The 16187-nt window shown below is 50.3% G+C and overlaps 1 protein-coding gene across 2 annotated transcripts in view; it reads left to right on the top strand.

Moving 5' to 3' along the window:
• The window catches only part of Asb18 (ankyrin repeat and SOCS box containing 18), a 68618-nt gene that overhangs the window by 48672 nt on the left and 3759 nt on the right, over positions 1 to 16187 (top strand). For both annotated transcript variants that reach the window (XM_031368910.1, XM_031368909.1), the window contains one exon: positions 1554 to 2061. In XM_031368910.1, coding sequence (XP_031224770.1) covers positions 1554 to 2061 — 508 coding nt within the window. The remainder of the gene's footprint in view (positions 1 to 1553; positions 2062 to 16187) is intronic.

Here is a 16187-nt window from a genome sequence, read left to right as displayed (position 1 = left end):
TAGAGGAAGCAAATGTCCCTGCCCCAGCAGCCACAGGAACAGGTGCCTCTATTGGAGATAGCAAGGGAGTGACTTCTTGAAAGCACTCTCAGTGGATCTGGGGACTCCAGAGTGGACAGAAAGGGGTGGAGGCCAACAGATAGCTGTGAGTTATAATATTCAGTCAGCGAGCTGGAGTATCTAAAGAGGGTACTAGCCAGGTGAGTGGGTGTGGGTAACGATGTGTCCATGAAGGGAAAAGGCTAGAAGGATGGAAAGGCTGAAGGGGTGCGGGTGCGGAGCTGTGTGCTGATCCAGGTGGGTCAGCTGAGAACACAGCCAGGCTCCCAGAGGAGTCCTGCCTCCCCCAGCAGAGTTTAGAGCAGAGGAGAGGAACGGGTGACAAAAGATGGGGGTGGCCATCCTCTCCTAAACAGAGGAAAGTTACCACAGCGTTGCCTAAGCAAGAGAAGCCAAAACAGGAAGGAGAAAGTCAAGGAGCCAAGTCCTGGGGGCTAACTGGGGCGGAGAAAAACATAGATGGTTAAGCCGCCTAGTCAGGCAGTCTGCAGGAGTGTATATCCAGAGAGAGGGGAGGGGTCTGGATCAGAGCGCCCAGGAGACTACCTGGGAGCACTAGGAAAGGGTCTGTGGCTACACCACACACACACACACACACACACACACACACACACACACACACACATAGCTTGGGTTGACAGGCTGCGTTTCCGGTCAGGGACCAACGTGGTCCAACAGTCACCAGGAAAGGTGAGATGTCTGGAGTGCTCCCAAGGAACAGGAGAGCGGCTGAGGAAGCTGCTCTCCTGTGAGATGCTAGTTGTCTGGAGTCAGTCAAAGGCAATCTTGAATCCAGCTGGTGAGCCTAGGAGGCAGCAGACTCTATCCTCCTGGGAGAAGATGGGGGTGAGGGGCAGGCGGCGGGACACGATCTCCCATGGGACTCAGAAACCTTAGAAGACTGGCTGGAAACAGGCACAGCCAAAACGTACAGTTCGGTTACGAAGGAAGGAACAAACATAGCCCCAAATGTCGGCCTGGGTGTGCTTCTGCGTGACTCTTCCGGTGAAAAAGACTCTGGTGCCTGTCTGAGAGTCAGTGTCCTTGAGGCAAGGATGAAGCCCCACCCCAGCCCAAACTGGGGTAATATAAGGCTTGCCTGGCACCTTCCTTTTAGGCCCATTCCAGGAAAGATGGGGTAGCCTGATCTAAAGGATTCTTTCTAGGCCTAAACCTCCAAATTTGACCAAGTCCAGATAAAGTTCGAGTGAACAGCGCCCTGAATACTGTCATGTGGACCTTGCCTTCCCAAATAGCACCACGCAATTGCCATTCTTATCCTAAGTCTAAGTGTTTATGAACTTCAATTGGTGACAAATAGATCCCGGGCCCTGGGTTTGTCATAATCTTGTTTTGTGTCAGCTCTATTCGTTCCGCCTTGGCCCTGGAGCTCCAAAGTTCTGGCTTTGGCTGGAGCTCCCCCGCCGGTTGCACCGTGGGTGGAGGATCGCGGCTGGTCCCGCGCGCTGGTGACCGATCTGGCCTCCCCGCAGGTGCGCTCAGGTGCTGCTGGAGCATGGCGCGACAGTCCAGCTGGAGGGTGGCCCTGGCCGAGACACACCGCTACACGTGGCGGCCCAGCGCGGCCTGGACGAGCACGCGCAACTCTACCTGGGCTGCGGCGCGCGCGTGGACGCGAGGAACGGCCGCGGCGAGACGGCCCTGAGCGCAGCGTGCGGAGCGGCGGCGCGGAGCCCTGACGAGCACGCGCGCTGCCTGCGCCTGTGCGCGCTCCTTCTGCGCGGCGGCGCGGCGGCAGACGCGCGCGACGAGGACGAGCGCAGCCCGCTGCACAAGGCCTGCGGCCACGCGCGCCCCGGCCTGTGCGCGCTCCTGCTGCGGCACGGCGCCGACGCGGGCGCGCTCGACTACGGGGGCGCGTCCCCGCTGGCGCGCGCGCTGCAGACGGCCACGTGCGCGCCCCCGACAGCGCCGCAGCGCACGGTCCAGGCGCTGCTAAACCAGGGATCCCGCTCCGTGTGGCCCGATGCCTTCCCCAAGGTAAGGGGACCCTGGGGTAGCTCGGCCACGCAGACACCGGGCCTGCCAAGGCTCACAAAGTGGGATGACCCAGGCAGCCATGGGAGGGTCTGCATTTCTCGCAAGCTCCCAAGGGAAGTGGAGGCTGCGGGTCTTGGGACCCCACTTTCAGGAGCGAGGACCTCTCGTGGTTAGCCAAAAGAAAAAAAAAAATGAAGCGGCTGTACTGTTGATAAATATTCCAGAGTGTCACCTTTCGAAGTAGTCTCCCGGGGAACTCTTGCTTCGGTGGCGCCATCACAGCGCCAGCTCCCGAGTATTTCAGCAGCTCGTCTTTTGGTGTAATTTTCAGAAAGATGAAAATGAGTCTCTTGTCACAGCTGGCGTTTGATCTGCAGCGAAGGCACTCAACCTGCTCAGCGCCTTGTTAATGAGAGCACTCTACACCTTCGCAAACCCCTCACCCCTGCTGTGCAGTTCACCCGAGGTGCCTGTTGCGGTCACCCCAAGGTTGAGACCTCCACCCCTTGCCCTGGTTGTGCCTTTGCAAACTCTGCTGGGCTCACCTTGTCACTTTCTCCATAAAAGACTCGAGGAAAAAGGACAAACAATGCGACCACAATAAAATCCCTAGGCAGACGCGGACAAAGTACAATGATGTAGATGTACAAATACGCCATAATGAAATCATGAGGGGAAAAAAAGTTCAAAGGACGTCCAGGGACTGAGGAGATGGCTCGGCAAGTAAAACGCTTGCAGCAAAGCATGAGAAACGCCCTAGTTTGAATCCCTTAGTATCCATATAAACGCTCAGCATTGGTGGCTCTTGCCTTCAGTCCCAGCACTGAAGAGGCAGAGACAGGCCGGCCAGACAGCCTAGCTCAGTCATCCAGGCCCAATGTGTTAGTCAGGATTCGCCAAAGCAGAGGTTCTCCACCATCCTGACTCTACCACCCTTTAACACAGTTTCTCATGCTGTGGTGACCCCGAACATAAAATTATTTGTGTTGCTACTTCATAGTTGTAATTTTGCTATTATGAATCTTAATGTAAATATCTGATATGGAGGATGTCTGATTTGTGACCCTTGAGAAAGGGTTCTTGGGGTTGTGACCCACAGGTTGAGAACCACTGCTCTAAAGGAACAAGACTGATAAAGGTAATATAGATTAAATAGATAGATAGATAGATACATACATACATACACACACATATATGGGATATATGTGTATATACCTATATATATCACATATATGTATGTATATATGTGTATGTATATATACATGTGTGTATGTACACAATATACTGTATGAATATGTATATATACAAATATATGTATATATACGTATATATCCTGCACACATGTATAGATATATATATGGAGGATTTATTAGACGATTGAGAGGCTGTGATCCAATAATGGCTAATTTGAAACAGAAGGACTGAGACTGCAGTAGCTGACCAGTCCACAAGACTGAATGTCTCAGCAGTTCTGGCCCGGTGCTGAAGTCCGGGTGGATTCCTAAAGAGCTGCAAGTCTTCAAGCCTTCAGTTGGAATCCTAGAGAAATTGGATTTAATGCCTGCCCTCGGCAGCAGGATAGAGGAAGTGGCCAGTGGGAGTGAGGGCAAGCATACAGAAACCAAGGTCCCCTTCTTCGTGTCCTCTATGTGGGCTGACACCAGAAGGCGTGGTCCAGATTTAGGGTGGATCTTCGTGCTTCGGATCATCTGCCAGAGAAAACCTCTCACGGGTGCACCTAGAAGCTTGGGGTCTCGTTGACTCTGGGTGTGGTCAAGTTGACAATGAAAATTAGCTATCACCTCCACACCCAGGTTCTTGTAAAAGACCCTTTCTCAAAAATAAGGTGGACAGCTCCTGAGAAATGGCACCCAAGGCTGAGCTCCAGCTTCCCCTTGCACATGCGCACACACTTGGACCCATTCATGTAAGTAAATAAATAATCTTGAGGACCAGCTAGCCTGGCGTATGCACCAAAGTGGCAAACGAAAGAAGCCTGCCTCAGACAAGGTCACGCTAATGGTACTCTGACTTCCAGACACACATGCTACTCACACATGTGCACACATGCACACACACACACACACACACAAATAACATTCCCAAAGTATTATCTAGAAGAAAAGATTGTCTTCCCCAAAAGACTTCACTAAAGGAAGTCAAATTGATCATAACACTTTGGTTCACTTCATTTTAAAAATCCCCCTCATCTCTTAAGATACCTCAATCATCTACAACAGAATAAATATATACCTACACATACCTGTGAACGTGTTGCGTGCCTGGTACATGGTAAGCAGCCTCTGGAAAGCCATTACCTAAAAATGACCCAAAGGATCAGCTTTCAATGCGCTGGGAGAGAGAGATCCATACATTTCTCTCAGATAACTTTGCATATAGGCAGGTTCAGACTGAAGGATGCATTTTATATAGAGAAGGGTCAAAACTCCACTGAGTGCCTCTCCAAGTTTCTCCTCACCACACACTCACACTGACTCTTTCTTGATGCTGTCACCCAGGTCTCTGCACCCCTCACCCCACCCCGTGGTGCTCTGCCAATACACAGATTTCAATATGTCAGGCTCTCAAAAGGCAGTGCTGCTGTTCTTGTATTCTGGGACACCTCCAGATTCATAGCTTACACCCCAACACTGCCTGTTCCCAGCAGCACGTGTTCAGCTACATGGGATCTGGACACGAGAGACTCACGCTGACTGCCCTTCATGTCACATCCTGTCCTCATTAAGCCCAGACACTCAGTCATTACTGCATGGAAACACACAAAGAATGAAGAACAGAGTAGACCTCACATGATGGGCTGCAAACGGAAAGTGACTGACAGTGGTTTCTAGTAAAGGGGGTTGGGGGTAGGATGGAGCAGTGGTGAGTGCGGCTTGATGCCAAACCTGGAGACCTGGGGAGTCACAGTGTAAGAGAGAACTAACTCTTGCAAGTTGTCATCTGACCTCCTGTGACAAGTACATTGTCACACACTCTCACACAAACACACAGAGAAAGAGAGAGAGAGGAAGAGAGAGAGAGAGAGAGAGAGAGAGAGAGAGAGAGAAACAGAGACAGAGAGAGAGAGAGAGGGAGAACTGTATCTCCCTCTAAAAATAGTCCTTTGTTAACCTTGATGCCATTTCATTTTAAGGGACCCCCATTAAGGTGTTGGACTTTGAGTCGCAGCCCCTCCCCCACCAGCCCGATCCCTGGGGATAGGGCTTCTAGGAAGCAAGCACCCTGCCTTGACCTACAGAGGCGGCACATGGCTCCATGTTCCCCTCCAGGTCTTCAGAGCCTCTGTTCTGGGACATGCCCAGATGCCAGGTCAGCCACATGGGGTGTGGTCCGTCACTTGTTCATCCCTCCATACCTCAGGATTGGAGGTTGGGCATGGCCACAGGAAGCGCTTGACTGCTGGGAGTAACAAGGATTCTCTGGTCAATTTCACACCCATGTGTAAGGAACTGAAGAGCTGAGAAATCATTGTCGGCACAGCACAGATCCATGCAGGCCTTAGGTCAAGGATTACCACACGAATACAAGGGACTTCAGTGACCCCTGGACACAGTTCTGATGCATCATCAGCCTCTGGACATGAGGTCCTGACCCATTTGCCCAGACACCCTTGAACTTCTAAAAGGGACCCCAGTTTCCTGAACAGCCTACAGATGAGATGCATTTACCGGCACTGAATCCAAGCTAGATGCACCTCTAAGGAGCTGCTAGCCTTGCCCTGGGACAAGCAGACAAAACCCCAGAGATGGAGAGGCCGCGTACCCCACCAATACTCCCTGTCAGTTTCACTTGAAAGAGTCTAATCACCTCACCGGGCTCAGCAGCCCCATGGGGTACACAGCAAGTATATGCAAAGCGGAGGCAAAGATGCTCCACAGGCAAGACACAGGCACCATGGCAGGCAAGCACCAAGCCACCTGGAATGCTACCGAGCATGCAGCCCCCGTGAGTGAGCAGCAGCCGTACTTTAAATAGATGTAAAGAGACACCCGGGGAGCGCAGAATTACTGAGGCAAAAGGTTTCGCAGAGAGCGTGTGACATAAATCACAGTTCCCTGTGCCCAGACAAAGGCACCGTCATGGCATCAGGCAGCCATGGAGCATCCTCTGCCCCCATGATCACTGTACTGCTGTGACAACCAAGGAACATTGGGCCGGGCTTTGGAGCCACCATGTCCTCAATGCCAGGCCTTCTACCCTGCTGATCCCTCGTTCACACCAGAGGCAGGGGTACAGGCCCAGAGCGGGTGCAGGTAGGGGCTGGTAACCGGGCTTCAGTCCTAGAAAATATAAAGATAAGTCGGCCAACAGACACCCAGAACAGGGAGGAGACCCAAGAATGCGGGCCCAGCTGTGATTTGGCATTGAAGCTTCACCAAATTACTCCTCAAAATCATAACTCTGAAATAAAGCCCATTTTCCTTTGTCTACCTCTTTCAAGAGCACATTTCTGGGTCACCCCAAAAGAGGATGTTGGAGCCACGAAGAGGCCAGGAGGGAGTTTAAGCCCAGTTCCCTCTAGGAGGAACATGACCTGCCCTTCCCACCCCACAGCCTTTGACTCAAGTCCTTTCCCTCTCTCCCTTCTCTGTGTTAGCTTGAGAGCCACTTGAAGTGACACCGGATCCAGTGGTCAGCTGTGTTTGTCCCCTGATGTCACCATCCCTCTCTAGAGACCTTTGCATTCTGTCTCTTCCTGTGTCATGCTTTGTGTCTCTGACCCAGCCCTTGTCATGATGGAGACAAAATGTGCTACCCCTGGGGGAACAGGGGGCAACCACCTGCAAGGACCATGAATAACTAAGCCTCGGACCCAGCAGTAACACAAGCACTAGGCCAGTCATGAGTTTCCCTAACTGCTCATTGGCTGTGCAGCCTGCACACAACACCCTTCCTGGGCTCACCCATGGACTCATTTAACAGCCATGCTAAGGGGCTGGAGAAATGACTTGGAGATTAAAGCACATACTGCTCTTGCAGAGGATCTTAGCTTAGTTCCCACCATCTACATCAGACAGTTCACAACCTCTTGTGAACTCCAGGACTAGGGGCTATCCAACACCTCTAATCTCCTCAGACACCTGCACTCATTTGCATACACACACACACACACACACACACACACTGTGCATGCACACATTCACATAATTAAAAAATAATAAAAATAAATTTAAAAATAAACATGCTTATGAGTCCTGGCTGAAGTTCCACTGGGAACAGGAGAACACAGACTTCTGCCCTCATGAGCAGCCTGACTTGGGTGTTAGACAATCAAACATGGGTGTGAGCCATGTCACAGAAGCACCTGACTTTGCAAGTGTCAAGTTGGGTCTTGGCCTCGGTTGGCTGTGCATATTATTTATTTATTTTTAAGTGCCGTGGTGTGGTAAAGAAGCTGACAGAAACAACTTAAGAAAAGAAAGTTTGTTTTTGCCTCACAGTTTGTGGGTCCAGAGTGTCATGGTGGGGGCTTCATAGCATCAGGAGTGGGGTGCAGCTGGTCACATTGCACCCACAGTCAGGAAGCAGAAGAGAGCTGGTGCTTAGAGCTCTCCATCACAGTCAGCCCAGGCCCACAGGGGAACCGCCCACACTTAGGATGGGTCTTCCCATTTCATTTAACAAGATGGAAAAACGCCTGAGATTTGTGTCCGAGGTGATTCTAGATCCCATCAAATTGACAATCAAAATTAACCATCACACTGGGGTGTCGGAGACCCCAAGCATGCAACCAGCAAGCTCAGATCTGAGGCCAAAGCCAACAGGAGAGTATTACAGACAGCGAGCATAGCATCGGCAGATGCCCTAGGTCAGAGCAAGCGTGGAATGTGTGCCTTCCAGGCAAATGACCATAGGGCTGAAGACGAGATAGCAACTCACACCCACGCCCACTCTACATCCCCACTCCGACCCATGCTGAAACAGCTGGCACCTTGTGAAGGGCCTGGGCCTTTGCCTAAGGACAAGAGAGAGATCCAGTTCATCGTTTTAAAGTGAATGAAGTACCTCAACAAAACCTGTGTGCTGAAATGAATCTGCTTAGGTGTGAAGAAGAAAACGGAGGAGAGAGCAGAGAGGACTTGGTGAAAATTCAGATTGGGAAGACGAAGACGGAGCTGGAAATGCAAAGGTGGGGGTGAGTGGGGAGAATGGAAGATTGCAGAAACATCTGCAGATTCCGAGTCTCAGCTCACCCCGGACATTGACACTGCTGGAACCAGAGCCTCTGATTTCTCGCTTTGTACCTAATGGCAAAATTAAGTAAGGTGACTTCAACCGCTGACTAGTTTCACCAGATTTGGGCAGGAGATTGTAGAACTGTGGTCAAAACGCAGGCCCGGTTTCCCTAGCTGCCCGCTGCGCAGCCATGTCTCCAGGGGAGGAGGGACAGGAGCCATCAGGAAGCTTGCCTCTGTTTTCTTACCCTTCTTTTATTTCTCCATCTACATATAAAGCAATGTGCCTGTGTGATTTTTCCCCTTAATTTTCTTTCTGCCGCCTCATTAGCTGAAGAGCGTGCGCTTGGACACTAATGACATCAACGTGTCAGAGTAATGTGGCAGCCGCCTCTCCGCAGACAGCAAGGAGGCAGCAGAGATTTTTAAACTGTGTTGGCGTAAAAATAATGAAGGCAGCCAGCTGCCTGGCAAACACGAGGGGCACAGCGCTGAGGGGTTGGGGAGGGGCGGGGAGCCCCAGAGAGGTGGAACAGAGGGAGAGACAGAAAATGAATTCCTGGAGACAGGCAATAAGACTTTGTCACAGTCTGTGACCCCGGGTGGGGGAGGGGTCTGGAGACAGGGTGGTTCTTGGCTCTAGGGGAGGGCAGCTCTTTTCTACCCTGGCTGGATAGCTCGCAGTCCCTGAGAGGCATTTAACGTTTCTTTTTTTCTTGGCAGAGAAGGAACAAATCTGGGGTTGGGAGAGGGGGTAGCATGGCTTCAGAAAACAGAAATTACCAGATCCCACCTGAGAAGCAAGAGAACTGGGCTAGCTTTCCCCGGCAGAGAAAAGAGTAAATGAGTGAGAGGTGATGACCCAGGACTGGGGACACCAGAAACATCAACAAGTGAAGAGCACCCTGGTCGAGGGGCATGTGATGTGTTTATAAAAAGATAAAGAAGTATAAGAATATGTTCCATGGGGGTGTGGTGAGGTATGGGGGAAGGGGATGTCTCGGCAGGCCCAGGCCAAGGCATCTCTTCCCCCTGAGGGATCAGACACACACCGGTACAGTAGAGAACAGAGGTTATCCAGAGCATGGGGAGGAGAGTTAAGAGGGTAGTAGAGACAGAGAAAGACAGAGAGAGGGAAAGAGTAGATAGAAGCTGGCCATGACCACGTGGAGAGAGAGGGGGGAAGGGAATGGGGAGAGAGGGGGAGCAAGAGGGCAAGAGGCAAGGAGGAAGGAGGGGGCAAGCAGCCACTTTTATAGTGGGGTCAGGCCTACCTGGCTGTTGCCAGGTAACTGTGGGGTGGAGCTTAGATAGAATGCTAACAGCACACCTGGCTAGAAGAGGTCAGAAGGTGTTCCTGGGCCAGAGCCCTTGACTGCAGCTCCTCTGTTCTGTCTCCTTTTCTGAAAATGGCAGAAACTTGAGTGGGTGACGGTCATAGACTGGCAGAAACAGACCAGACATTCTTAGAATGCAAGAAATGGACCAGAGGTTTTTTTCAATGCAATGTGTGGCATAAGAGATGGCTCAGTGGGTAAAGGTGATCGCCAACAACCCTGATAACCTGAGTTCAATCCCCAAGAATGGCATTACAGTAAGAGATTAAAAAAAAAAACCCTATCTCAGGTTGTCTACAGACCTCCACATGCCTGCCTGAGGATTCAGGCATGCACAAAGTGAACAGCGTAGGCCAAGGTCGGTGTGATGACTGGTCTAGGAAAATTGGTGACTCCTGTCTAATGGAAGATGTCTTTGGAGATAGAAGCAAGAGAAGGCAGGAAGGGGGAGAAAGGGCAGCCTGGGGCAGGGCTAGCATCTTAACCTCTCACTGACTGTCCACCTATGGTGGTGCTGTGTATCGGAAGCCAGGCAGACCTCACCAGGAACAGCAGGCTGGGGTGCAACTGGGATATGGAGCAAAGTACACAGGTAGAAATGGGGAACTTAGATACAGAGCAGCCTGGAGACTCTCCGAGAAAGAGGGGGACAGGAAGAGGCCTCAGCAGACGGACACGTGTCCTATAAGCCACCCTCCACTCTGATGACCGGGCAGAGCAGGACCAAGACTTCCCCAAGTGTTCACAGACTTACACCAGGTTCACCTTTATCAAAAAGAGAATAGAGGAGCCAGGGAGATGATTCAGTGCTGAGACTGCTTGCTCTGCAGTCAAGAGGACCTCAGAACCTACATAAAAATACCCATATGGGGTTGCGTGCATGCCTGGAACTCCAGCATTTGTGGGCTGGGTGTCAGGGGAGAGGCAGATCCCAAGACCACCGTGGCTAGCCAACCCACACTGCAAGCTTCGGGTTTAGTGAGATACCACGTCTCAAGGCAGTAAACTCAGAATTCCACAGAGGAAGACACTGAATGCGCTATGCTCGCTTCTACAGGCACAGGCACAGGTGTGAGCACCCATATACTCATGTGCATGAACCACACACCCAAGAATAAAAAGTCGTTAGATCTCCAGGGTCAGGACTGCAGAAAAAGAGGAGGAGGAGGAGGAGGAGGAGGAGGAGGAGGAGGAGGAGGAGGAGGAGGAGGAGGAGGAGGAGGAAGAAGAGGAGCAAAGTACAGCATCTGAAGAGTAGGGAAGAAATGCGTTCTCTAGAAGAAAAGCCAAGAGCTGAGTGAAGATGGCATCTATGATCCGTGAAGACAGAACAGGCTAAGGGCAGTCAACAGAAGGATCTGACGAGAAACGGGCAGCAGGCGCAGACTAAAGTCAGGGTGCTATTTATGCTGCCTGTGAGTCCTCAGTTTCCCTTACCTGCTGCTCCCGGTTCTGGTCTGTATCCTGCGTGACAGGAGAGGGGTCCCCATATTAGCTGGTTTGTGTCCAAGGGCTCTGCAAGATAATTTAAGGATGGAGGGAAAGAAGGTTCCCCTCTTGCTCACCCAGTCCATACCACCGATGTCCTCTCCTGACTCAGCAATGGCTTTTCTGGTCTTAGACCCTACCCAGCTCACAGCCTCTGCCAGCCAGGCCCTGGCTTGACTTTGTATCAGGTTCCCGGGGTAGTCGTGGTCTCTGGACTCTTATAAAATCACCTTGATCAGTTCAACCCCTGAGGTAAAGTGGAAGGAGACCAAGAGAAAGTCTCGGGCACCAAGGACAGACTGTAGAGCCAGCCGATAGATCAGCAGTTCTCAACCTTCCTAATGCTGTGACCCTTTAATACAGTTCCTCAGGTTGTGGTGACCCCCAACTATAAAATCATTTCATTGCTACAACATACTTGCAATTTTGCTACTGTTATGAGTCATAATGTAAATATCTGATATGTTCCTCCCCAAAGGGTTTCGACCCACATATTGAGAAAAGCTGCAATAGATAGTGACATTATTCAAGATGTGCCTAAGAGAATCAGGAGCCGTATTCCAAAGATTTAGTAGAAGAAAGCTTGCTGCAGTAAAAGTCTTAACTTTTTTTTTTCTTTTTTTAGTTTTTTCAAGGCAGGGTTTCTCTGTGCAGCCCTGGTGTCCTGGAACTCACTCTGTAGACCAGGCTGGCCTCGAACTCAGAAATCCGCCTGCCTCTGCCTCCAAAATGCTGGGATTAAAGGCGTGTGCCACCACTGCCCAGCTAAGTCTTAACTTTTAATTCAAGATTAAATGAGTGTTTTGACAAGCAAAGAAGAAAAAAACATACCTAAAACATTCTAGTGCAACTGTTCTTAAAGCACATGGATGTAGGACCATGAGAGGCAGCCTGGTTTCTGGTTGAGCTAGATTGGATTGCCCCTGCGAGGGATGATAGGTGTTTTGCCATGCTCCTGGACACCAGGCTCCTGACACCAGGCCGCAGCCCCTACGTAATTCTGTGGTCATCAGTCACATAAGGGCAATGCCCCAAGCCCTCCACAGGTAGAGGACGTGACCTGTGGTCACCGAAACCTCAAGACAGATCTCCATTTTAATGAGGTACCTAAAGGCCTAGGGGCTTAGCCAATAAACTCCCCTTCCCAGACACTCCTCCCTGCAAAAGGTATTTAACCTCAGGCCTGCCCCCCTCTCCGCCATGACAATCAATGCCTTAAAACCATGGACTGTCTCTTTTCATTGGGATCCGCCCTGAGGAGCAATGGAGCAGGTCTTTGCCTAAAGAGCCAGCCATCTCCTGCAGGAGACCTCTCAGTGCTCCCAGCTATGGCCTCCACCAAGCCAAGCCACCCATCTTCTCCCCCATGGGAACCAGCCAGAGCACTCCTCTCTTTTCCCCTTCAACTGGGCTAGATCCAGCCGGTGGGCCTCCACTCCATTCTCAGCTCTTCCACTGCATCCAGTACATCTGAGATGCCCAATGGCCTGAGAAGCAGACAGCCTGGCCTCCCTGCAAGCCCGGGACACACCTCCCCAGTCAGCCCCGGCAGTCCCCAGGACCTCAGACTGCACTACCCCACTCCAGTGGCTTCACAAAGCCAGACACCCACTCTGGCGCCAGCGTGGGGTAAACACAGTCAAAACTCCCACTTCTCTCATCCCGCCTCCCAGCAGCCTGAGCCCCGAGTGAACACGAAACACCCCAAAACCCAACACATGGGAAAAACAATCGTAGTAGCTCTCCAATCAGAAAATAGATTATTTCTGTGGTTATAAAAGACAGGCTCAATTCAGATTTCTCAGCTACAATATCAGCAAAAGGCAATGAAATATCATTGAGGTATATTTTTGAGACAAGGTCTCCTGTAGCCAAGGCTGGCCTCAAGTTTGCTACATAGTTGAGAAAGACCTCTGGTCCAGTGGCAGGCTTCTGAAGTGGCGGCAGGAGTGTGCCATCACACCAGAGTTTTGTACGGTGCTGTGAGTTGAAACTGGAGCTTCTTGGATGCTAGGTGAGCACTCTACCAAACTGAGCCGCATCCTCAGACTTCATCAGCGTATTTTTTTTTCAGTTGAAGAAAACATTTATCGAGGGTGAAGGAACACACACATACAGCAGACAGAGAGAAAGAGACCCTCCGCTCATGAAGCTGAAAAAGCCTTCAACATGCTTTAAAGGAAATGTTTGGACACTAAGACTATTAGACCAAGCAAAGTAGCTTTCATTGGATTCCAAAAGAAAAGTATTTTCAGATAAGAACAGCTCAGAAAATATATCCTCTGATCCTTTTTTATTAAGAACAAAAAAAAAAGTATTCCTATTCTATTATTTATTCAGCAGATACATATGAGCACCTGTCAGGTGCCATTGAGATGCCAGGTACTTTGGATAAATGTGTGAGCAGATGACAGAGCAGCAGCATACTCTCTCCTTTCAGAGATCCTGCAGTTAAACAGGGAAGAAAGACATTGTTAGCCATGAGCTTAGTAAGGCCAAGGCAAGGAGCCGCTAACCTGAACAACAACTTGAGTGTCTCCTCAGATAGTGTTGTGTCTCGGGAGATTGCTTAGCACTCCAGAGGAAGCGCACCCCCCCCCCCAACTGTGAACTATGAGTGAATGCAAAGCAGGTGAGGTAAAGAAGGTTTTCAAAAGCAAAAAAATGAACTGAGGCACAGGAGTCCTTGCCTACAATCCTACATTTGGGAAACTGAGGCACAGGACTGCAAGTTGGATATCAGCCTGGGGTAGCCAGTGAGATCCAATCTCAAAACAAAAGGGGGAAATTAGGAAGATTAGATGGGCCAGCAAGAGGTCTCAGCAAGGCTCTTGCCAACAAGCCTGGTGACCCAAGTTCAAACCCTGAGGCACATAAAGTAGAAGGGGAAGACTAACTTCTAGCCGGATGTCTTCCGACCTCCACCCACATCACTGGCACACATACACCCACATACGTACACAATAAATGAATGCAGATATCTTTAATTAAGAGAAATCTATGTCATCTTTTTAAAGGATATGCCTTGGCCTCAGAGTTAGTAACCAGGATAGTGTCAGCTGAACCTAGACAAACAGGCATTGGGAAATGTCCCTACATCGGTGTCTTCTGTATGAGGCTGTGCCCGCTAATCTTGGGCCAGCCTGTAGCTCTGCAGTCCCTTCCCTCAGAACTTCCAACTTTATTTTATTGTTATTAAGGTTGACACAATGCTTCGCTTATATCCTGACAGTTTTTATGAAGGGAAGAAGCAGAGTGGGACATAGCAGTAGGTTCAGAGTGGGGAGGAGTTAAGGTTGGTGGCCTTTAAACCAAAACTTGAAGGCAATGAGGAAGTCAGCTGCATGGAGCTCTGGGGACAAGCAATCCAAACGAGCAGTCAGTCTGTGACCTGAAACTGGTGCAGCCTCAGCTCCATGTAGAGTAACAGGGGACCAAGGTGCATGAAGGTGGTCAGGATGATGAGGGTGGGAGACTAGCAGGGACTCCAAGGAACACCTTTGCCACTGACCGTTGGTGATGTCTGCAGAGCAATGGCACTACTGACTGTCTCATAAGATTCCCTCCACCCCCGCTACGCTACTGCCGTGATGAAGAGACTAGACAAGGAAGACAAGTTGGAATGCTGACACGGATGACACACATGAGGGATGCCATGGGGCTAAGGGATTATACCCTGATTCAGGGTGGGCCCTGAAGGCAGAACTGTGAGGGCTTCTCCACACGGAATATGGAGAATGAGAGACGTGGAAGTCAAAGGCAGCCCCCAAGGCTTCCTGTCCGAGAGTTAGAAAGATGGGAGTGCCATCAGCTAAGATGGACAAGACCAGGGCCAGGACAGCAGGTAGCAGTGTGTACATCAGGGAGCCGAGCTCATTCAATCCCAGAGTCCAAAGAGAGTGAGATTCAAGTAGCTCAGAGAGCAGTGGTATAGGGATGGTATGGAAAGCCAAGAAAGTGGGTGAGAGACAACAGAGAAGAGATGGGAACAGGAATGAACAGAGAAACACCCATCTCTAAAAGAAGAAACCATGGAGATGTGAAAAGAGCCCGGGAGAGAGGGGAGTAAGGAAGAAGCTCAAGAGGATGGGAAAACATGCAGAAGACATTTTCTTCCCCACCCCAACCCCATCTGCCACCCTGAGTGTGGAGCACTGACAGCCACCTCTCCCCAGAGTCATGGAAAAATGCTCTCTCTGCCTTCTAAGCTCCCCTCAAAGCTCATCTCTAAAGAGAATCAATCCTGCTGCTCCTCCACTCAGAGGCCTCGAACATGCCTATGCCTGGGGTACAGGGCGGGGCTTGTCATGGTGCACGGTGGTGCTCCTCCTGGTCTTCCCCGTCCGTGCCTTTCACATCTTTTCGCTAAATTTCTCTAAACAGGAAATGGCATACCAAGAAAACACAGGGAATTTTCATCCCAGAGAAGCTAAAGTAAAATGTGCTAATAACTATAGCAGAAATTGAAAGCATGACATTATTATTATTATTATTATTATTATTGTTATTATTATTATTATTATTATTTTGGTTTTTTTCCGAGACAGGGTTTCTCTGTGTAGCCCTGGCTGTCCTGGAACTCACTCTGTAGACCAGGTTGGCCTCGAACTCAGAAATCCACCTGCCTCTGCCTCCCAAGTGCTGGGATTAAAGGCGTGTGCCACCACTGCCTGGCAAAGCATGACATTATTACTTGTGACTAAGTACCAGGCTTTGACAATGTCCAAGGCATACGTTGGCACCTGCTGCTGGCAGTGCAGTTCAGCAGCAATGACTTTCCCTGGTGTTAGGCCTGGAGTTGAATCCTAAAAAACACTTTACAAAATTATTCTGCCTTAATCTCAATGATTCTCTACTTTTGAAATTCTTCCCAATAGCTAAGAGGATTTAAAATGTATGATCTGGGGACTGGAAAGATGTGTCAGGGGTTAAGAGTACTGAATGTTCTTCCAGAGGTCCCAGGTTCAATTCCCAGCTGCATGGTAACTCACATTTGTCTGTAACTCCAGTTCCAGGGGATCTGACAGCCTCACATAACATGCATGCAAGCAAAACACCAAAAGAAGAAGAGGAGGAGGAGGAGGAGGAGGAGGAGGAGGAGGAG

Source organism: Mastomys coucha, unplaced genomic scaffold (assembly GCF_008632895.1).
Source record: "Mastomys coucha isolate ucsf_1 unplaced genomic scaffold, UCSF_Mcou_1 pScaffold14, whole genome shotgun sequence".
Taxonomy (NCBI): Eukaryota; Metazoa; Chordata; class Mammalia; order Rodentia; family Muridae; genus Mastomys; species Mastomys coucha.
The sequence above is the reverse complement of the archived record's forward strand: the minus strand, read 5'-3'. Positions and strand labels throughout refer to the sequence as shown.